This window comes from Seriola lalandi, unplaced genomic scaffold (genome assembly GCF_002814215.2).
Source record: "Seriola lalandi dorsalis isolate HSWRI2012SDOR001 ecotype SW California unplaced genomic scaffold, Sedor1 jcf7180002054561, whole genome shotgun sequence".
NCBI classification, from domain to species: domain Eukaryota; kingdom Metazoa; phylum Chordata; class Actinopteri; order Carangiformes; family Carangidae; genus Seriola; species Seriola lalandi.
In genome coordinates, this window is record NW_019525114.1 from 506,891 (window position 1) to 529,475 (window position 22,585).

General features: G+C 37.5%; 2 protein-coding genes across 5 annotated transcripts; both read right to left on the minus strand.

The window, feature by feature from the left end:
* Positions 1-497: 497 nt before the first annotated feature.
* Positions 498-7,765, minus strand: dram2b (DNA-damage regulated autophagy modulator 2b). Its single transcript, XM_023416100.2, has 8 exons — positions 7,556-7,765; positions 5,974-6,184; positions 4,978-5,045; positions 4,574-4,716; positions 4,311-4,488; positions 3,695-3,777; positions 3,188-3,280; positions 498-2,357 (listed from the first exon to the last, which is right to left on the minus strand). Exons 2-8 carry the CDS (start codon positions 6,102-6,104, stop codon positions 2,223-2,225), a joined length of 831 nt encoding a protein of 276 aa, XP_023271868.1. The 5' UTR covers positions 6,105-6,184; positions 7,556-7,765; the 3' UTR covers positions 498-2,222.
* Positions 7,766-10,730: 2,965 nt separating this feature from the next.
* Positions 10,731-22,534, minus strand: cept1b (choline/ethanolamine phosphotransferase 1b). Of its 4 annotated transcripts, XM_023416150.2 has the most exons (11): positions 22,351-22,534; positions 21,057-21,110; positions 20,047-20,338; positions 19,183-19,357; positions 17,876-18,023; positions 17,645-17,786; positions 15,065-15,149; positions 14,590-14,721; positions 14,164-14,322; positions 13,484-13,609; positions 10,731-13,003 (listed from the first exon to the last, which is right to left on the minus strand). In XM_023416150.2, the coding sequence occupies exons 3-11, from the start codon at positions 20,235-20,237 to the stop codon at positions 12,881-12,883; spliced, it is 1,281 nt and encodes a 426-aa protein (XP_023271918.1). In that variant the 5' UTR covers positions 20,238-20,338; positions 21,057-21,110; positions 22,351-22,534; the 3' UTR covers positions 10,731-12,880. The 4 variants fall into 4 exon arrangements, with proteins under 4 accessions (XP_023271918.1, XP_023271917.1, XP_023271923.1 ...); XM_023416149.2 differs by lacking the exon at positions 21,057-21,110; XM_023416155.2 differs by lacking the exons at positions 15,065-15,149; positions 21,057-21,110 and adding an exon at positions 16,367-16,451.
* Between the last annotated feature and the right edge of the window lie 51 nt (positions 22,535-22,585).

Consider the following 22,585-nt stretch of genomic DNA (forward strand, 5'->3'; position numbering starts at 1 on the left):
AGCATTTCAAATGTATTATAATGTAGTTTTAAGAAAATACGTCTCCATTAGTGTCTTTGCCAACAGTTATAACTCCTCCTGTGGGCACCCATAATTAAACAGATAATGAATGACAATATAGTAAAACACAGCTGTAATAATGTAAAATGTCTTTACAGGAGAAGTTATAATTGTTGACCAATACTGTACATTGAACACTTCATTTCCTTATAGGTGTTTACATTATATTGTCCAACCAATTATGTTTTTATGTTAATGTAGGACGACTTAAAGTATACATTTTGCCAGTTAATAAATTCTATATTAACTTGCACTCTTTAATCATTTTTTTGCATAGATAATTGGAACAAACAATTTTGTCAACATAAAGTAAAGGGTTGTTAAAGATAACAAAGATTGTTTAACAGATAAAACCTAATGCAATCTAATACAACACTCCTGCAATTAATCCTCCCTACATGAAGACGAAGACATGCAGACAAAATATGACCAGTAACCACAAACAAATACATTTTTATTTGCAGCAAACAGTATAATATACACAATTTAGGGTAAGTAGGTTTTATCTGATTAATTAATGTTTATTTGTAGATACAGTTTGTTCTCAGTTAATTGACGGCAGGTCCTGTGCAGTGTGAAGTGTGCCATCAGAAAAATTAACTGTTTTCCTGATAATAGATTTGTCAATTTAAAAATGCTGAGAGATTTAATTTAAAGACAGTTTTATTTATGAATGATATGATTAAAATGCAACTATTGTGTGTTGAGAGAAATCTGACCAAGCAGAGCACTTCTGCCTCACCTCTTCAAACTCAACAGCTGCTTTAGATTAAAGGTGTTTGTGACCATAAAGAGATGTTTTTATGAGTGTTTCCTCGTTTTGCTGCAACGTGATAAAATTCCTGTAGCTAGTTTAGTGCCGTTCCACTGATAGCTGGTGGCAGTAATTTGCCAACAAAGGCAGTGAAGAAAAGGACTGTTGGCTAGTAAACACAGATGTAAACAATGTAGCAATGAATTCAAACTTTGTTTACAAGATTTTACAGAAAGAAAACAAATTCCTTGGTGAGATAAAGATGAAACACATACATTAGTAAATTAAATAATTAAATGTAAAATAAAAAATGTAAATGTATGTTTCAAATCCATATTAAAATTAAAAATCTGTGTTTAATGAAAGAATATGGAATTTATTATTATAAATTGGCAAATTAAATAGTGGATTAAAAAAAAGTGTGCATAACATCAGTGCAAATTGAATAAATTTATACTTAAAAAAAAACATTATGAATCAATTATGATTAAAACACTAAAAATGTATAATTTTTCTGGTGGCAGACACTTCAGGTTAGCACAAACTCACTTCTGATTCTCCAGCAGGGGGAGCTGTTCACTTATCGTCAGTTCTACTCCCCCACATCAATAAAAATGGGGAACTCTTAAAAAAAAGTGGAAGTCTTGCAAACACCCTCGTAAACAAGGAATAAAAGCAGACTTATAACTGGTCAGAAACAGTTAAAATATTAAAGCATCTTGTTTGTTGAACTTGACAGACTAAACTCAGCGCTCCTGAGTGTTTCCCCCTTAGAGTTAATCAATCCATTAGCTGACATTTAAACATGATTCTAAAGTTATTGTTTTATTTCCACCAAATGAAGCTCGGCGGGCTTCAGACACGTGATAGAACAAAAAGCAGGTGGTGTTTATAACGGCAGTGAAAGCTCTTCAAAATTGAATGATATAAAGTGCAGCTTGTGGAACAAGTCACTGAGAAGGACCAATATAGTTGGAGGGAAAAGTGCAAAAGCATTACATTTGGATTTACATGGTTAGTTCATCCAAATGATAAAATATGAATAAAAACCCTTACCTCTAGTGGCACAATCACATAGTTTTGGTTTTAGATGTTCAGGTTTGCAGATATCTGCACCCCAGTACAGAGGATCTGAATGGGATTTCACTATGAAAACTTTCTCCTTTTTTTCCTTGAAGTAAATTCCATTCACCTCCATTATACTGAGGTCGAGGCAGAAAACGCAAAGACAGATATGAAATAAATCCACAACTATCTGTCTTGATAGACGCCACAAGAGGAAGGACAGATGATATGTTTTGGTGAACTGACCCTTTAAGAGCTGCCACAGCTTTTAGAAATTCTCTATAAAAAGCTTTTAAACAAGTTTAGAAAAAGTGAAAATTGGTGTAAAAGCAGCAGCTGCTGGTCACGTTCCTCCTGCCAGCAGTGGAGAGGACTCGTTGGCTTCACGTTTGAGATGATGTGATGCGACAACACCTCCATGTGGCCAGTCATACAGGTGGCTGCTCTGCAAATCCACCTCTGCTCGCAAGTTAATTTTCTTCATAAAAAAAAAAAAAAGATTAAAAAAATAATTAGGAAATGTTTGTCAGCCCAGATCTTAAAGAAGAGCTTAAAGGAAGAGGCTGACTTTAAGAGTAACAGGCTTATTCTTGATTATTCTAGATCGATAACACTCTTGTGTCCGTGCACTAAATATGAAGCTGGAGTCAGGACGTGGGTAGCCTAGCTTAGCATAAAAGCAGCTAGCCTTGCAGCACCTTGAATTCTTTTAACACATACTTTGTTTAGTTAATCCCTACAAAAACAGACCCTGAAAATGGAAAACTTGTGTTCTTAAGAGGAGCTGGAACTGCCAGTTTCTTTTAGCTAGTTTTTTTGTATGGATTAAACAAACAAGATATAATGTTTTAATTACTGATCTTGTGCTGGTAGTTGGACTTTTGAACTTTTGGACAGAGCCAGACTAGCAGTTTCCCCTGTTTCCAGTCTTTATATTAAGCTAAGCTAGCTGGCTGCTGGCTGTAGCTTCATATTTAAGTCAGATTTATGGTAAATGCAGGTTAACAGGAGTCCGGCTGTAGATGCCAAATAAGCCAAAGAAGAATAAGTCAAACTTTTCCTTTAAGTCATTAACCTACACAGTTTTATACATCTGGACAAACTTAAAAATAAAATGTGAGGATTTCCTTTAAACAAGCTTTTGTTTGTAGGAGCCACTTCAGAACATTTTCTATGCAGTGTTGATACCTGAACACCTTGGTCCAGATCTTGGACCAGATCTTGATTTACAGTAAATCTGGCTTGAAACAAAACAAAACAGCCCAGACCTTCAGCTGAAGCTGTGGGTGAAAAGATGAGACAAAATACCTGAAAATCTCTGATGTAGGTGAGGAAGAAGCTGATGAAGGAAAAGGCCAGTGACCATTCAGACACGGTGCTGACGATGTGAGCCGTGTAACCCTGGAAAAATAATTAAAAACAGAAACCTAAATGTTGCAGTGATGCTGCAAAGGGCTGTGTATCCAGCCTCAATAGTTGTGTGATACTGACTGAAATGTGTAATGCTGAGTATCAAAAACTAAACTTCAAGTACTGAAAGCTGACATTAAATGTTTGTTCAGAGTCTAATCTTGTTGTCTTATAACAGATATTTTGTGATTTAAGTCTTAACTTTCAGTTTTGGACTGGATTTTATTTAGATAAAGTTCCTGTAAAGCCGGTTGTGGTTAGACAGTGTTTAACTTCTGAGAACTTGGTTCACATTACTTCATTTTAACAATTTTAGTATCATTACTGAAACCAAGCTCTGATGCGCGCACACACGCGCACACACGCACACACGCGCACACACACACACACACACACACAACTGACCATCTCTCCAGGAATCCAGTGCAGTTTGTGAGCTACGTCCACTCCTGGCAGACTGCTGTACATGATGACTGATGATATGAACACTGACGACCTGTTAAGGATCACAGCTTATTTTCAGAGACACCACAGCATTAATAAAGCAGGACGCATGTTTGACAACATGATAAGCCTTGCAAGGAATTGTTTCAATACACAAGAGAAATTCAGATTCAGAAAATCCATCACGTGTTTGCTTCAACAACATTTCTCTCTAATGTTCAGGTTGTGTTCTCATTATGTTTTCATCAAACTAATACATTTTTTTTCGATTTTCATTTGCATAAAAAAAAAAACTGGCAGAAATGATTATGCTGCATCCTGCAATCTGTTCTCTAGCTGACACCTCCCTGTTTTCTGATTCAGGAGAGTCGAGCAGTGATCAGGTTTCTTAAGAGATTGATCAGGAAACACACACCTGAATTTGTCTGTTGTTCATTATCAGAAATGTAAAGTGACTATTCCTTTAATTATTAAAACTTCTCTTTCCTCAGTAATTGTGATCACTATGACTCTGCTCTTACTCTCATGTTAATTAACAAAATTGATTTCATGACAGCTGGACTGTGTTAAAGGATACTGCTGATGATGCTGCACAGTGTCCAGACTCCGATGCCGAGGCGGACCAGGTAGATGGCCTTGCTGTGGACGTGAGGCTGCATTTTGAGCGAGAGCAGCGTCTGAACCAGGATGTAGAGAGCCCCGACTCCGAAGGTCAGCACCGCCCCCACCAGGTGCATGGAGAACAGTGTGGTCTTCTGCTCCGACACACACACACAAATTCACTGCTGACGTGTTCACACATTGTACAGGATAAACGGATCCAGGACCGGCAGCACTCACCTGGAAGTTGGCGACCACGCACATCCCGAAGGAGCTGATCACGCCGAGCAGCAGCCCGAAGCTGTTGAGTCTGTGGAGTCTGACATTGTCCACACCTGTCAGAGCCTGCACCTGTTTGTAACGCACGTACACCGTTGCCATACCTGCAACCACACACACAAACAGCAGTCAATCAAAACATGGCTTTAAAAATGAAATTATTGATCAATATTGATAAATGGATAAAATTTTAACATTATTTCTTAACCAATTTAGTAACAAGCGACTAAATTACACAGATTACATTTCTATTACTTCCTGCACCATTTCATTTAATGATATATTTTATTGTTTAAATAGTTTTAAAAAATCTGTAAAAAAAGGGTTTGTGTGTGTGTGTGTGTGTGTGTGTGTGTGTGTGTTACCTAAAAAGGCTGACACATCCAACATGATGCCAAACACACACCTCTCTGGTGCCATTGTTCCTGTGTCACTGCAACACACAACAAAGGGAAAGAGAAAAATGGCTCATTGAGTTGAACAGGAAAAAAAGATTTTGGTGAATTAAATAATGTTTATCTTCTGTAATGTAAGATTATGGACAGGGGGTCATGCTGGTTTCAGCACTGAAAAAATTGTACCATATTTTGGAATCAGAGGTTGAATACATTCAAATGACACCTAAAAATGAGAAGCTGCTTTTGTGCACTTTTGTCTGAAATCATGGACCCATTGTTTCAAAAAAATTGTATGAATTTGATGGTAAATCTGCATTGTTATAAAAAAAAAGTAGATTAATTAAAAATTGATAGCAGCCCTGTTTTCAGTAACTTTAATTGTAAACTTTTGATTCAAAAATACAAATTTGCTAATTTTAACGTGCAGACCAAAATCACACTACAGATGGGAACCACTGACTACACTGGTTTCTGTAAGGTTCACAAAGAATTACTAAGATGTCTTAATACCACATAGAATTGGGGCTGCAACTTAATTATTTTCATTGTTTACTTCACAGAGCCAAACTTGACGTCTTTAAATCTCTTGTTTTGTTTGAACAAAATTCCAAAAACCACAAAATATTTAGCTGATATATGATATATGAAAAATAATACATGAAAAACAGCATATCCTCTAATATGAGAGGCTGTAATTACAAGAATTTTTTTAATTTTTTCATTATTTTCACTTCAGAAATTACAGAATCAATTACTTTTATTATCAAAACACTTAACAAATCATTTCACCTCTTAACAGAACGCAATTTAATACCTGTTTCGCCTAATATTGAAAGTATGTTGGAAAAGCAATGAGGACAACAATTATTTATTACATCACAGTTTTTTCAATACCTCTCAGCAGGATTTAACAATCATTTCTTAGGTACAATTACTTAAATAAATGCATGTCCAGACACAGACCTGATGTACGGCACCAGAGGATCCACATGTCTCAGCAACACCGCTGTGATATAAGCGAAGACGAAAGACGCCGCTGTCCAGATGACCAGAGCGGCTGGCAGGAAGCACAGACCCTGTTGGAACCACCACATGGCCTCCTCACCATGTGTGTGTGTGTGTGTGTGTGTGTGTGTGCGTGCTGTTGGTTCACTTTCTCCTGTACACAACAAACCTAGAATGACAAACACAATTACACAGACACCATGAAACACACTGATTTATTGTACACAGTGACAACCAACATCTGTACTGCTGTTTCATCGCCATCTCAAGAACATGTCAATTATCAATGTTGAATATTGATGCGAACATTAATGTTTATTTCCAGTTTCAGCAGTTTGACAGTGCGTTACCATCATAAGACCATAACATAAACGAAAACAGTTAAGGTCTTAAACTATATTTTGACACAGGTTACCTCTACAGTACCAGGCTACAAGCTGGAGGACTTGTCATAGTTTATATTCTACCGAAGTAGTGCAAATTTTATAACAAATTTGTAATAATACTATTCTGCAGACCCAAATCATATTGAGTAAACCTGGGGGTCTGAGGTTCCTTTGCAGTGGCTAGTTGGTAATCCAGACTTGTGTCTGACAGAACAATGAATATAACTTTTCCTCTATGTGTAGGTGATTAGTTTAGTTAGTTGATAAATTGATATTTTATTATATTATATTATTTATCCTCTTTAAGTGGCAAGCTGTTTTTCTTTCTTTGTACTGTCCACTTTGCTGCTGTGACTCGGGAAATTTCCCCACTGTGGGATTAATAAAGGAATATCTAATCTTATCTTATCTTAAATAAGTCAATAATGAAAATAATTTTTAGTTACATGGCTGCCATTAAATAAATATGAGGGTTAAGGAATAAACCCTGTCATAATTATCAGTACATCCCGGAACATCGGTCAAAGCACCACGTTTGGGAGGACAGATTAGTCAAATAACATTTACCAATACAGGATGTGATCATGTGATTTCCTGGACAACTAAATTCATCCCACACAAGCCGAAAGAAGCCAAGCCATAGCTTCATCAGAGATTTACTGTGTAACTTTAAGTCATAAAAGTGTTGGGGTTAAAGATCAGTTCAGGAAAGTCCCCTCGTTTTCTCACTGGGGAAGTGAAACAAGACACGTTTATTTAAAAAAAAAACTGTTCTGCTGTTATTCTCACACACCAAAATCCAGCAAAAACTAAGCTACACATATCGCATAATACCATGTTTCACCAATTAAGAAAATATCATACACCAAACGATACATATAACGGCCCCCAGTGAACATACAAACATATTCATTCACCAAATACACAGTAACATTGAGCTAAATGGTTAACGAACATGGACCAATTAGTTTATTAAAAAAAAAAAAGACAGTTACTAGCTTGATACCGTTAGCTAGCTACGTCCGATAACCTTCGTCGTCTACAAACGTTATAAATCAACAGTTTTTTCAAAGTTTTGTCGGTTGGACACAGAGGAAACTGAGGAAATAACGTTAGGTGAAGCAGTCACACTAACTCAACATAATGACACTCACGTTACTGAAGTCCTCCAGCGACCATAATCCTGCTGCGCCAACAAAAAAACACCCGAATCACTTCTTTCAAAACACAAATTTGGTGTTTACACTTCCGGTACAAGTAAATAATCATCGGTGTACTACAGCGCGTGTGTGCCAAACTTCCATTAAAAAATATTCGAGCGTTTAAGTTGTCACAGCGAAGTTGCAGTTTAGTCAATGATGAAGTGCGCATGCGCCGGTCAATGACAAGACAAAAAATGACACCCATCTGTCCTGAATTCTGTCTCGCAGGTGAACCTGTAGGAACAGCGCCGCTCTGTGCACTAGTGGCCGCAGTCGGAACTGCAGGTCAGAGGCAGGTCAGATGTAGGCATTAGTTCCCAAGGCACGAGTGTTTAAGTGAGTCACAACTGACCCACAATCTGACAACAGGATAAACTATTTTGCACAATTAGAAAGTAAAATCTAAACATATAAGAGATAGAGTGAACACAGATGAAGTCGCTTTTACATTTTTATGCCAGATAAACATTTAAAGCATTCAGCTACAATGTTGAACAATTTACACTAAATTATCAACAGCGTAGCGAGTTCTCATTTTTACAAGCTGACAGGAGCTAGGAGTTAGGCCAACTGTTGAGTTCATTTCTAGTTGGCTGCAGTAGTTATATTTACTTCTTTCCACTTCAAAAATCAACAAAATATGTATTTGCCCTAACATTTTCATACAACTGTCCCTGTACCTGACATTACATCATCCCATTTGATGAGCTCTTACATGGTCCTGTTCTTAGGCTCTTTTTCATACAACTGTAAGTCATGGTATTCTCTCTTTGCTTTGTGCTGCAAAATGTCCATCCCTTTAATTTTGGAAAGGTAAAATTACCGCCCAGAAAGATGAGTTAAATTAATGAGAAGCACAGTAATGAAAATCCCATCCAAATAGGGCTTAACTTTCTGCCACAAAGCAAATAAATATAATTCACACAAGTCAACACATACCATCCTTTGGAAGTTGAGGAGCTATGTACAAAGTCATGTTTTCAGTGGCATCATCTGAGGTTTCCCCAGAGACGACACAAAAACGCTGGAGGTGGACGTTAATCCGTCCGTTTGCCCGTTTCCAGTAAAACACAAGTAGAAAACTGGTTCTAGGTGAGAGTATGAAATTTATTTGCATTGGCAGGTGAAGGAGAGATTGTCAGGTGATCTTGTTTCTTAGTCATCTAAGAACACACTTCTCTGCACACTGGTGATATACCTGAGCTTGGCAGTCTGACAAACTTTAACACAAGCCTTTGAGAGACTCACACAGTGACAACATGCTCATCGTGAAAGGCTTCATCTTGGTACCAAACAATAGAAAACAAACTTGTTTAAGGCAAACTTTTACTAGTAACAATGAGAGAGTTGATCTGACGTCAGTAACTCTATGCACATGAGCCGCGGCGTTGTTATGAAAAGTTTTCCAGTTGTGGGTTATACAAAGACTCTCCAGCTATAGAACAAAGTATAGTACACATGCAGATTAGGGCATCAGTTCATTTTCCATTTTCTCCTATAACACCCAGTGTGAACAGATATGACTGTACAGAGACATCCACTGTAGAAATAAAAGATAAATAAAATGTGACATTCGAGAAATTAGTGTTTGTATTCAACAGTTATCTAATATATAATATATGCATCATTTACACCCATATACTGATACTTCAAGAGTGTGTGGACTAGTTATGTCAACATTGAACTGTGTTTCAAGAGTCAGTCCACCCAAATGACAACAGAACTATTTTTCCTACCAAACCCCTTAAGTGTCCGTCGTACAGATAGTTTTAATTTTATGCATCAAGATTTTAACATCTTCACTGCTGAGATTTTTGCCTTCAGTCCAAATACAATGGAGGTGAATAGAATTTAGTTTGTGGTGCTCAAAGCATTGGAAAATCAAACTGAAGTAAAATTACAACTGTACTCTCATAATGATTTATATGTGTGTATATATTATGTGTGTGTGTGCATAAATATATATATGCAACTTTGTGAAATATTGCAACTAATCTGTAAAATCACTTTATTCTCATATGAAACTCAAAATTACAACTTTATTCACATAATGCCTTTTTAATCAATATATCATGACTTATGAATTATGCAACTAATTAATTAAAACTTAATCCCCTATGGTAATATTACCACTTTTTACTATCATAATGTCACATGTCTTTTTTCCTATCACAACTGCATTATTGAAATATTGCAACTTTATTTTTGTAAATGTACAGCTTTATTTTAATAATATCCTTATTTACTCCAAATATTGTTCAAAGATCCACTGATTTTTATTTATTTTTTAGAAAATAACTTTTTCTCACAATTTTATTTTTTTTAATTAATTCTTTTTCCTCCAAATATTGTTTTCATTGTTGAAATATTAAATGTATTTTCCAAACTGGCTTTATTCTCAACGTATTCCATAATGATACATTAAATTATTATTCTAAAACAATGCAACTTTTCTCTTGTAAAACTACGATTCTAATAAGTTACTTTTTTCTGGTAAATTACCACTATTTTTGCTGATTTAAATTTAATCAAAATTAAGACTAAATTTTCATAATGTATGATATGATGATTATCTTTCTTTTATAAATATATTATTCTATTAATTAGCCATTTCAAGCCATTTAAGGACAAATGATTCTGTGATTTGAGTGAATTGACCCTTTAACACTTCTGCGTGTAAAGCTTTGTTATGAAGTAACAACCAGCTGTTTTTTTTTTTTTTAGTTTTCCGAAAACTGTAGATTATGACCCAAATAACCCTGAACCTGAACTCCTCCAGTTAAGACAATGACTGCTATGAAGATATTGTACATAAATTAATTAATTGGTAAATATTATAGATTCTTCTTTAACATTTTAAACAACCCATAGAGGTTTAGTTCTCGATCTGTGGATGGAACTGTTCAATGAAATATAAATAGAACAGGCACAACATGTAAAAGCAGGAAACTAATCTCTGCTCTTTAAGATTCTACACATGAATACAGAACATCACTACAGGTTTTCCTCAGAAGCAGAAACAACACACACACACACACACACACACACACACTCAGTGTGAGGTGCAGCAACAGTATCAGATGATGATGGTGGTAGATGTGGAGGCAGAACGAGCAGCAGCCACACGTCAAATAAACAGGTTTTTATTAACTGTCAGGGACAAAGTTTGATCTGATTCTCATCAGTCACCATCTTAAAAACTGTGATGTCTTCATGTGACCTCATCTCCAACACATTCAATCCACATACACCTGTTCTGCTTCAGCAGGTGTGGTTTAGGGGGGGAAACTTAATTTGTGTTAATAATGAATACATTTTAAAAACAGTGGTTCAGTTAAGCAGAATCATCCACAGACAACACAGGAAGGAGCGTGATGTTCACATAAATAACCGTAATGGCAGGAGGTGGTTGTTCAGTCTTAAGGATGACTCTGGTCACATTCTGTATTTTTCTTATTGACAGTAAAAATCCCATGAAGAGACTACAACCAGCCATGAACCGATCCTGTAATGCTTTCTTTAATGACTCCCTTATTTTCCAGTTAATTACCTGGAAACTTCCTCATCATTTCTCATCTAAATACCAGCTAATTTTGGGGAAGTTATGAGAAAAGTTTCCATAAAATTGGCTGGAAAACACAGGACTTGTAAAATAAAATATTACCAAGTATTGTCCGTGTATCCAAAGCCTGATCCATTTTATTTCTCTGTGCCATAGAGCTCCACTGTTGTCCAAAAATGATTAAATACACATCAGTGAGACACACTGATGCACTTGGTGACATGTTCCTTCATTACCATGAACACATGATCCGCTGCTGAAAATATTCTCATACAAATGAACCACTTCCCCCTTTTTGATCAACATTTACTAAAAATCTCAGTGACCAACTTTTTCCGTAAATTGCTGAGCCTTTAAAAAAAAAAAAAAAGAGTATACATTTGTGAGGAATTTTTAAAGATTTTGCTTCAGTAAGAGCCCGTTGTCCTGGAGCTGAGAGCCACAGACAGTGTAGGGAAGTCAGAAAGTACTGAGACAGGAACCAATACATTGTTAGTTTGGGTCTTTTCATGGGATTTGTTAACTATAATGAAAACATACAACAATGATACCAGGTTGAGGTAAGGGAAAGGAGTGAAAAAAGGAGTGACAGTGGAGTGGTATGTAACACAACAACAAAGTTAAAGTTGAAATGAGTACTGAGTCAAAGGAGCTACTTTAAAATGTCTCCATCTTTGTTCTTATCAACTGAAAAATGTGAGAAAATCTAAACATAAAAATTAACTTGTGACCTCAAAGGTCCATTTACCCCTTTTGTCCACATTTGCAAAGCTCTGAATGCTCGTAAGTGGATCTTGACTAATATATTTTTCTTACATGTGCACAGTGTGTCTATTTTTACTTACAACAAAAACAATGATGCATAGAGGAAGACTTACACCATGAAGCATTAACCAAACCACCATTAATATTTAAGTAAATAATATTCCATATGATAATAAACACAAAATCCCTCCCCAGACGTGAATCACAGTCCAAAGTCCCACATAACCAAGTGGTTACAGTTGACAAACCAAATGAAAAACACTGACAGTAAATATCATGAAGTTTGAAGAGTATTCTGATATGTCAAAGAAAAATGTAACAAAGCTGGTATTAAGTTTCCTCCAAAACCGCATTTTTGCTGACGTAAAACAGTTGCACAGTTTTTTTGCGTAATGTGCAGGAGATGTCGTTCCTTTAAAATCATATACATGAAGGAAGGCTTTATAAATGTGTCAAAGCAGGATTTTTAAATTAAAAGAGAAGAAGCACAGACATCGTAACAGTTTGATATTTACAATAGCAAAAGGTAAAGTTATGCAAATATTACAAAAATTATAATCATGAAAAGCAAAGATTTTGATTCATTTCCTATACATTTTCTTGCACACAAACAGTTAAAACAAACTTAAGTTTCTCTCCTTGACCACACCGAGTAGCACCTGTACTCTCCTGAAATATTTGCTCTGTGTAACCATGAGTTTGTCAGAAGAATTATTGTTACTGGGGCAGAAGATGAAACTGGTACAAATTCAATTCTGCACTGGTGAAAAAGAAAACAATGACAGTAATACTCCAGTATCTTAATATATATTATTTGTCCTCACATTCAGTTGGCAGAAGCACATACTTTACACCACGTCATCCCCTGCATCTCTACGTGGAAAACAGAGGGAAGAAAAGATGAGTGCGACTAACAGGAAGGGACAGAGTCAGTAATGGCCGGCATGTCCTCAGTGAGGAGCTGAACTGAGGACTGAACAAGGCTTGATTTTGAAAACAAAAATGTGAAGATGGCAGGCAATCTGGTTGCAAACACTGACACAGTAACGCACCAAGTCAAAGAAGGAAATGATCTGCAGGAGAAAGAGAAACACCGTCACTCTTTTCGAGCAGGAAATCAGAAGCTCTCCACATTGTGGAAACACATTAATGCTAGGAAAGGAAAACACATGATCTCATTATTTTGACTTTCCTTTCCTTAATATGTCATAATCAAAACTCTTTATATCTGTATATCATACTTTTGACTCAGTATGTAATACGCAATACTTTTGATGAAGTTACTCATAATTTGACTTAGTATCTCAGTTTTGATGCACCATGAGTATTTTTATTTTTGTCATTCCTTCTATTTCAAGTATTATTTTCTTTTCTTTTCATGGCAGATTTGACTTTCCATACAACACAGACAAGCATCCATCATAAAGAAAATATAACCATGACAGAGTAAATATCTGTATCACTCATTAAAAATAACCTAACCGACCTTTACTGAGTACACTTAACCATTACTGAAAACATTTATCCAAAGCTAGCATCACGTATGTACTTACCAATGCAATCCACAGCACCAGGTACTCGTCAATAAAACTATTGAAATACTGATCCAGGAACAGTAGTCCCGGTCCCAGGAAGGCTAAATCGTGAAGATGCATCTCACTTTTTGTCATATGCGCTACCTGTGGACATACAGACAGACACACGACACACAGTCAGCATCGAACACGACACTGAAATCTTTGCAAACCTTCAAGTGGAAATCAGGAAATAAAGTTCTCTGATGGGACATTAATCTTGAGTTTTACACATAAGTTGTAGAAGCTAACTTTCTGTCTCACGGTTTGAATGGTCAAAAGACGGAGAAGATGGTTTCATTAGTATTTGTATAATTGTCTGCACTATGACCTCAACATGCCTTGGCCAAGTTTTACATGGACTTCCAAATGCTAACTGAAAGTAAAGATGAAAACAAGAATGAAGAAAACAAACAGTCTAATTTCTGTTTTTCTCCACCAGCTTGGTGCCAACTGTCAACAGCCTCATATTTTCTATGGTATAAACAACAGTTATCCAAAAGTCTAAATCCTCCACCAAGAACTCTTGTGTTATAATGTAAGAAAGGTTTATTAGTTTAATTGTGGTCCGTTAAGACAACTGATTCAACAACATTTGTTTCTGCAACCACAGCATCATGTTTGACCTCCCACTCATAAAAAAGGTGTGTTTGACTTACAACTAATTTATTGGTGATTTTGGCTGAGACAAAGCCGAATGCCAGGATATAAAGACACGGATGTTTCTCAAAGAGCTGGACAGCAGACTTCTTGTATATCATCACCGCCAAAATTATAACTGAACCAATATGTAAGACTGGAGAGAGGACGCTGGTTCCCTGAGGGCGGAGACAACAACAAAAAAACAACAGGGTTACAAAAGGTGATTTCTTTTTCTCTTTTTCTCTCACATTTAACTGATCACTGAGCCTTGGGAACATTTGCTGAATTGCTTTAACAGTCATAAACAGGCAGTAACATGCGCCCTAAACAGGCTTTTCTTCCTTACGTTTCAGTTGACACAATCCACCAATTTATCAAAACCCACAGCTCTGACGAAATCACTACATGCTAACAGGAAAGAAATCTGAGGTTTCCAGACTTACTGCTATTGTGGATCCGTTTTTGCCCACACCTCCTGTAAAAATAACTCTGAAGTAATTGGTGCAGGAGAAGATGGCTCCTAAAAAAGTGCAGATGGCAGGAACCATTTTCATCTGGATATTTAGGATCGGAATCTGTGAATTGAGACATTAAAACAGAAAAATTAAGGGACGATAATTCAACACAGAGATTTACATCAAGATATGTCCCGATCATACAGTAATTTTCCAGCTCTTTTTTGTAATTTGTGAGTACATTCACCTTTATATTGACAATGAAAGCATCATGAGTAATGTTAGAGAATGTCAAAAGCGGTCAGAGTGTATTTCTGATAAGAATTACAGTAAAACAGTCAAAACTAAAATATTGGAGCAGTATCATAATTATATTAGCATTACTAACATACACATTATTACATAATTATGGCATCATTCTCTTTAATCTCAGTATATAGGAATTAGAAGCGATCACAATTACCAGTGACTGCCACAAAGCAGATCCTCCCACGGCGGCCAGCAAATACATGATTATAATGAAGATTTGCACCTCAGTCACATCAATGCTGAGTGGGAGGAGAAAGCAGAAAGTTTTATAGTGAGGATTAGTGACATCTACCAGCACACAGTCATCCTACAGCCTTCTTCCACAAAACACTGCACGACATGGAGCTGATGCGACACTGTTGTGTTTCTCTGCACAACACAGGGTTAATTTTGAGGTTCAAGATTCAACCAGAAAGCAGCTACGTTAGAGATGCAATCAGTAATTTCACTGGCTCTTTCAACAAAAAGGTGATGATTTAACAGCACAGAGTTTCAAGTGTTAGGTGTGAAGTTTCAAGTGTGGTTGACTCAGTCACTCCTCTGTTCCCTCAATGACTGCTGAGCGCTAAGAAATAGCTCAAGCACATAACTCTCCGTGAAACTACAAGGTATTTCACAAATTAAATAAATGAGATACAATGTGGTGATTAGTGAGCTTTAGATTCGTTGATATTGATATCTAAACGCTGGACAGAGCCAGGCAAGCTGTCTCCCCCTGCTTCAAGTCTCTATGCTAAGCTAGGCTAACCTCATCCTGTAAGTAATGGTGAACTATTCCTTTAAGCTTTTTGAACAGAAACAGTCTCTGGGTATGTGTGTTTACTAAGGCTGCAAGAAACAAATATTGTCACTATTAGTTAATTTTCTAATAAAATAATTATGACTGATTGTATAATCTCTAAAAAATATTAAGATATGCCCGTCAAAGTCTTCAAATGTCCTGTTATGTCTGACCAACAGTCCAAAATCCAAATATAAAAAAGAGAAAAAGCTGCAAGTCATGCTGTCTTGATAGTGGGGCAATCTTACTAGGTGATACAGTATAACATCCAGCGTGTCTCTCATCGTGTCCTGTCTTAGCAGTGCTAGAAATGAAATGCAAAGATTAAATATATGTATGTATATATGAATATTAATATTCTAACATTAGGAAGGATGTCGCCTGTGTCAGTCTGTACTCAGTGACATGTAATTTGTCTGAGTCTAATTTAGTTAAGTCAAATAAAGTCAAAACCCAGCTCAGAATTTAAATAACACTGGTATGTTTGGAAGATATTCACACAGTTTGCAAACTGTTAATTTCCTTCAGCTGATGTTAGTGAAGAGCTGTAATTTACTGACTGCACCTTTCATCAGAACGGGCTGAATTTAAATTCTACATGTGCCTCCTTGGAGGTCAGCAGTCAGTGTGGAAGCAGACAGCAGTGAGCCATGCAGCAGCAGCCAGGAGGTTTACCATCATGTTCCACAGGCATGGACCCACAGTGGCTGTGAGCATCTGTAATCCTGCTAGACAGATCTGCACCTCTGTTATGTCAAATCTATACACAGATACATCCACATTTACTGCAGCTCAACTGCACAGCTAACCAGTATAACTGGCCAGCTGACTTACAATAAAATCCAACTCGTTTATCCACTTTTCAATAAATACTTTAGTGCTATGGACTTTTATTACATTGTGTATTACATCTGTTATATATCAGATTAATCTGATCTTTCAAAGTTTGTGTGGCTCTATATGCACCTGACTAATGTACAGTGTATTACAACCATTCTACCTATCTAAATGTAAATAGATAGATATTTAAGTCCATGTTTCAATGTAATATTGATGCACCACAAACAGAAATTCTCAATAAAAGCAGGTGTCCAAGGCCAAGTTTCAAGTACAAGTGACGGAGACAAACAAATGAAGAAAAGCCAAATATAAAGAAAATAGTGTTGAGGTTAGTTGGTTTTTCCGCTAATCACCATGAAGCTTACATGTAGATTTTTTTCTGAACTCTCGACCCATAAAAAAAAAAAAAAATGAATGGACACAATATTTAATCAACATTACATCACACTCAGTGAGTCTCCTCTGAGTACATGTAATAATACTCTTTTAGGAAGAATTCTTGGTTTTACAGAACCCGAATGGAAGGAAATAAAACTCAGTAATATAGAATTAGAGCAACAAGAAAACACCACAACGAAAACAGAGGAAGAGGAACTGAGATGTGAACACTTGGCAGCTGTGATGCTGCTGAACCTCGTCTGATAAATGCACCTGGGCTGACTACAAGAACAATCCCACATGAATACATGAATCCAGGAGTTACCTAGAGGTAAATTAAAAGTCTTAGTCTTGTTTGTTTATTCCATGATCAGTTATTTCCTGTCACTATTCTGTTTGTTTTATTTAGTTATAAGTTGTTCTACATGTTTTTGTCCTCGGACAACATTAAATACATTAAATACTGATGCAATTAATATGTATATTGACCAAGTTAATTGTTTGTTTGAGTATATGTTTGTACTCAGCTAAATGAGGTATGAAAGAGTATTATTTTGGCTGAAACAGGTACTGTATTGGTGGAATTTATAAAATAACCATCCTCCCACCCACTAAGGACACACTGTAATAATGAGATGTATGAGTACTGAAAAGATAAATGGCTGGAAATGATCTTCTTACTTTTAAACAAAAGCAAATCAGAAACAGAAAATCAAGCAGCTTTGGTTGACTCACATGCCAAACCGCAGTGTTCCTGACACGTATGTTTGCCAGTGGGCACAGTAGAACATAAACATCCCAGCGAAGCAGCAGAAGAACATCCAGTCCGGGTTGGTGCCCAGTTGCACTGCTATACTGGTTCCCAACACCACAAACACTACAAAGACAATTTCAACAACACAGGCTGTTTTAACAGAGCTTCAGATTGACTGAGATACAGTGGAGTTAAACAGGAAACCAACTAACCGGTGGAGAGGGAGTCGCAGCCGTGGTCAAACAGCTCACCCAGCGGAGAGCTGCTATTGGTGCGTCTGGCCTGCTTCCCGTCAATGGCGTCCAATGACTGGTAGACAAACAGACCCACCGCACACAACAGGTACGCCCAGAGGGGAGCCTGAAACAACACACACACATTCATATGGAGCTGGGGTGACTCTGCCTTTAAACCCACATAGACACAGTTTATGGCAAAAGACGGGGTCTTTTGTCATTGTTGTGTCAGAGGTCTGTTTCCCAAAACTGATTCATCCATATAATCTATGGCTGAAACAAATGCTAATTATTTTCCTCATTAATTGTTCTGTTTGTAAAATGTGAAAAATGTCTTCATATAATTTGCTTTAGTCAACCTACAATTAAAACCCAAAGGATATTGAGTTTACTATGATATGACAAAGAAATCAAATCTTCACATGTGAGAATCTGAGACTAGGAAATGTTTGGCAACTGATTTCACCCCCATTATAAAATATGTCCAGAAATGGCTACCGGGCACATACTGTATACTGATACTGGTATGCTGTGAAAGCAGTGACACCCTCAGTGATGTGAAAGGATTCTGTTCTCTTGTATATCTGTCTGCTCAGACCAACACACTGGCCTGAGCAGACCTCAGAAATCCTGTGTATTCTAATCACAGCCGACACAACTGGATAAATTCATTCATTTTGGGTGGATTATCCAGAACATCCAGGATGTTGTGTCTAATGTTTTCAACATTTTGAGCACTTCAACTTTTGGGACACCTCAGAAACTCAACAGATTAAATAAAACTATCTACATGGATAGACACCAGTACTAGTACATGAGAAAATAAATATTTTGGTTTGGCTGAACTTCACATTTTAGCTGGTCCCTAAATAAAATCTCAACAGCAGGTTGAAACAAGCCTTTATTTGAAACACGCTCATATTACAACCAGGCTTTTATTTCAGATTCTCTTTCCACAGCGCTAATTCAGTCAGTACAACAACAGAGTCATGTTGTACCCGCCACTCTGCTGATAACGCTTTCTCTTTTTAACACTAACACTGTTTTCATTCATGAATTAATTCTAAAATTCTTCCAGTGGCTCCGAGCATAATCTCTCCCTTTCATGGTAATCTTTTAATGTGAAACATCTGCAGCAACTGAGCTATATTGACACTAGTTTAATAATAATACAAATAAAAAAAATAGCAAAGAAGCAACTAGGGTTAATTAATGTATGAAAACAGTAATAACCCGAATGTGACTTCTAGCATTTTCTAGGTTGTTTGACAATGATGACTCACCTGTTCAGTGGCAGTCGGGCAGTAGTAGACGAGCACAAGGGTGGTGAAGACATTGGTGGCGAGGCCGATGATGGTGATGAGGTTTGGGGCAATCCAGGAAGGGACTCGTCCCACCAACCATTCCCAGTAACGCTGCATCAGGGGCTCCAGAAGGGAGCGTCCAGCACTGCTGTACCTGCAGGGATGGACAACAGCCAGGTGAGTTCCCACCCAGGAAGGGCCAGAAAGAGTGAGACCTGTCATCGTAACTAGCCAGGGTGATAATATGACTGTTTATTGGCTTCTTTTAAGACTGAACAATTATTGGTTTTTAAATTGAAACTGTGATGTAAAAGAACGATTTTTTTATTCTAACTAAATACAAATAACGAGTGTCTTAAAGAGCTGTACCAAGTGACAATTTAAGATGTCAGACACTGATTTTGTCAGCTGCAACAAAAACAGATTAAATTTACTACATTTACACTCAGCCAATGGCGGTTTTGTTAAAGAACAATAGTGCTTTGTGTAATTTCGGTGAGCGGGAGAGGGCTGTGTCTTTGTGCTGTTCAAAAGAGACAAACAGATTAGCCAGTCTTTTTCTACATAAATGATTTAGTTGATCACTTCACATCACTTTCAGACAGATACCGGATAGCTATGCAGTTGTTGAGTGTAAATGACAGAATCTCCTGTTAAATTTTTAATCACATCATCATTTGAAACTGGTCACTGGATTTGATTGTCAGTCTGGAGCTAACGCTAGCACTAGCAGCTATGGAACAGTGCTGTCAACAGTATGGCTGATAGTCCTCAGTCTCTGACATTACTCTATAGTTTGCTCCGAACATACCACTGCTACACCACAGGGCTACATAGAATTACCTGTGCTCCTCCAGTCTCTTGAGCTGGTGTCGGGACAGGGGGGGTGAAGGCAGCTCAATCAGCCTGCGCAGCACTCCGGGGGCAAGCCAGCAGGCCGCCTCCATGCCCATGCCCTGCCCAGGGTCCTTGTCCCGGCCAAGGCCTCGGCGAGAGCGCAGGCCCCCCCCTTGCTGCTGCCCCGTCGTGCTCATGGAGCCCTGCTGCCTGCTGGTCTGGTCCCCGATGGCTCTGGCTCTGCCTCTGCCACTGTCCTGACGGAGGGGCTAAAGATCCACAGTGGGGCTGGATGAGGCTGGACAAAAACAAGAGATCAATATTACAATGCTATCCTGTGAAAATATCACAATATATAATACAGCTTCACATAACCCATTAAGCATTTTACTAAGCTGCAACTAATGACTATTTTCAACATTGATTAATCTGACCTAAATCTATATTATACTATATGAATCTGTATTTTCTCAATTTATCAACTAATCTTAAGGTCTATACAATGTCAGAAAACTCTGTCAGAGCTGATATACCAGAAATCCTTTAATTTTAACCATATCTAAACAACTGGGCAGCTGTTATCAATGAATACATTTCTCATTTAAATGTTCAATAATAGTTTATATATCAATAAACACCACTTTTGAATGTCATGATTATATTGGAATAACCCCTGTCAGTGATTTATACCATATTATTAAAAATGTGAAATATATCATTAATATCATAAGGGGAGTTTCGCCACATTACGTACTGAGTTTGTTATTGTTGGTAAAACAGTTTTCTTCTCTGCTTTAGCAGGTTTGTCAGATATTTTTAAGCTATAAAGCCAGTATTGCAGGTGAACCACACCTGCTCCACACACACATGCTGCTGGCTGCTCAGTGTTTTGCTAATACTGAGGTTGAGGAGTGCCTGTCTACATCCTCTCTAAACCTTATGCTGACGGTAAATTGTAGGCTGTATAATATAAATACAATAAAAACATTGGATCATAAAACTGATAATAGTTACACCTCAAGACAGCGATAACAGATGCTGTGTGGGATGTGGAAGAGTCAAAGATGCTCCTGAAAAAGATGAATAACTAGATTACTTATGTGCCATGTCATATCTAGAGATTATAATCAGGTTAAGACTCTTAACAGGGCCACCAGCTGCAGGGTGTGTGCAGGGTTCAGCAAATTAAATTTAATACTTTTTAAGACCACCGAAAATGCAATTTAATATTTGGTTCACATTTATATTGTCAAAAATATTAAAGTACAACAGAAAACCACCAGAAACTATATGGTATTTATTGTCATATCACATTTTTAGGCTTGCCATTACTGTAACAATAATTACTAATAATCCATTAATTACATTAAAGCAACCTGGATACGGATAGATTAGCCTATGAAAAATGTAAGACTCACTAAAGTTAATTTAAGTTTTTTGCTAAAATTGGCAGTTGCCCATTACAAGATGGACTTCTTAAGTGCTGTAGCTACCAGTGGTACCAGTGTTTGACAGGTCTGATGGTACTGACTGAAATTCCCCTAAAATGGACTGACTGCTCAAACAGTCAAACCTTTAAATGTATAGATGTATAACATCACCCCACAGCCAGCAATCATATAAAAAAAACATAACTAGCATTACCGTCTATGGTCTAACAACTTTGTAAATGAAATTCAATGCTTTTTAAGAGTCCTACAGACCTACAGATACTCAGATGCATGAAAGCCTGTCTCTGACGCACCAAAATGGCCAGAACCCACCTTGAACTGTCACACGTGTCGATGTTAGTGTTGTTGATTACATGAGTACATGAGCAGTGTGGTACAAGGAAATGTCTGCTCAAACTACCGCACATCTCTGACATGTTGCACATCATTATCTGCGGACATGCCTTTACCAGGGTTCAATAACCAGCGACCTCTTAACCCTGTTCAAATCAAAGACGGCGTGAAACATCCAATTGACGCACCGTATTTATGTTACTCAACTATTTCTTGTGACTGTCAGCGACACATGAACTACGGAGAAGCCTCAATCGACCTCCCTCGGCGGTTTGCTAATGCTGCCTAGCATACTTGCTGTTGGCTATCTTCACATTAGTATTGCTAGTGTTGAAGATGAACATGAGCTGGGCTGGTTGTAACTTGTTCTGTTGGCTTATCCTCATCTCTTCATACTTATATTGTTGAAAATATCACCTACACCACTCAATTAAATCAGACTGTACTACTGACACCTCCCTGCGCGCTAGCCCAAGCTAGCCTGACTAGCTAACCCAAAGAACTGACGGATGTAACACCGACTGACCTGGCCGATTAAAGGACGAGAGCCGCGGACAGTCCGAGGGGAGGTGACGGCGCTTCAAGCTGACAGACAGCACTTCTCTGTGCGTGGTTAGTTTTTGATTTACCCGTTATGAATTAGAGTACCGAAGACACGTTTGCAGCTGTAGGTGGATCACCACGACCGGTGTCACTGTGGTTAACACAGCAAGCTAGTTAACGTTAGCCGTCACGGAAGTCTCGCGAGGCTCTTTCGTTTG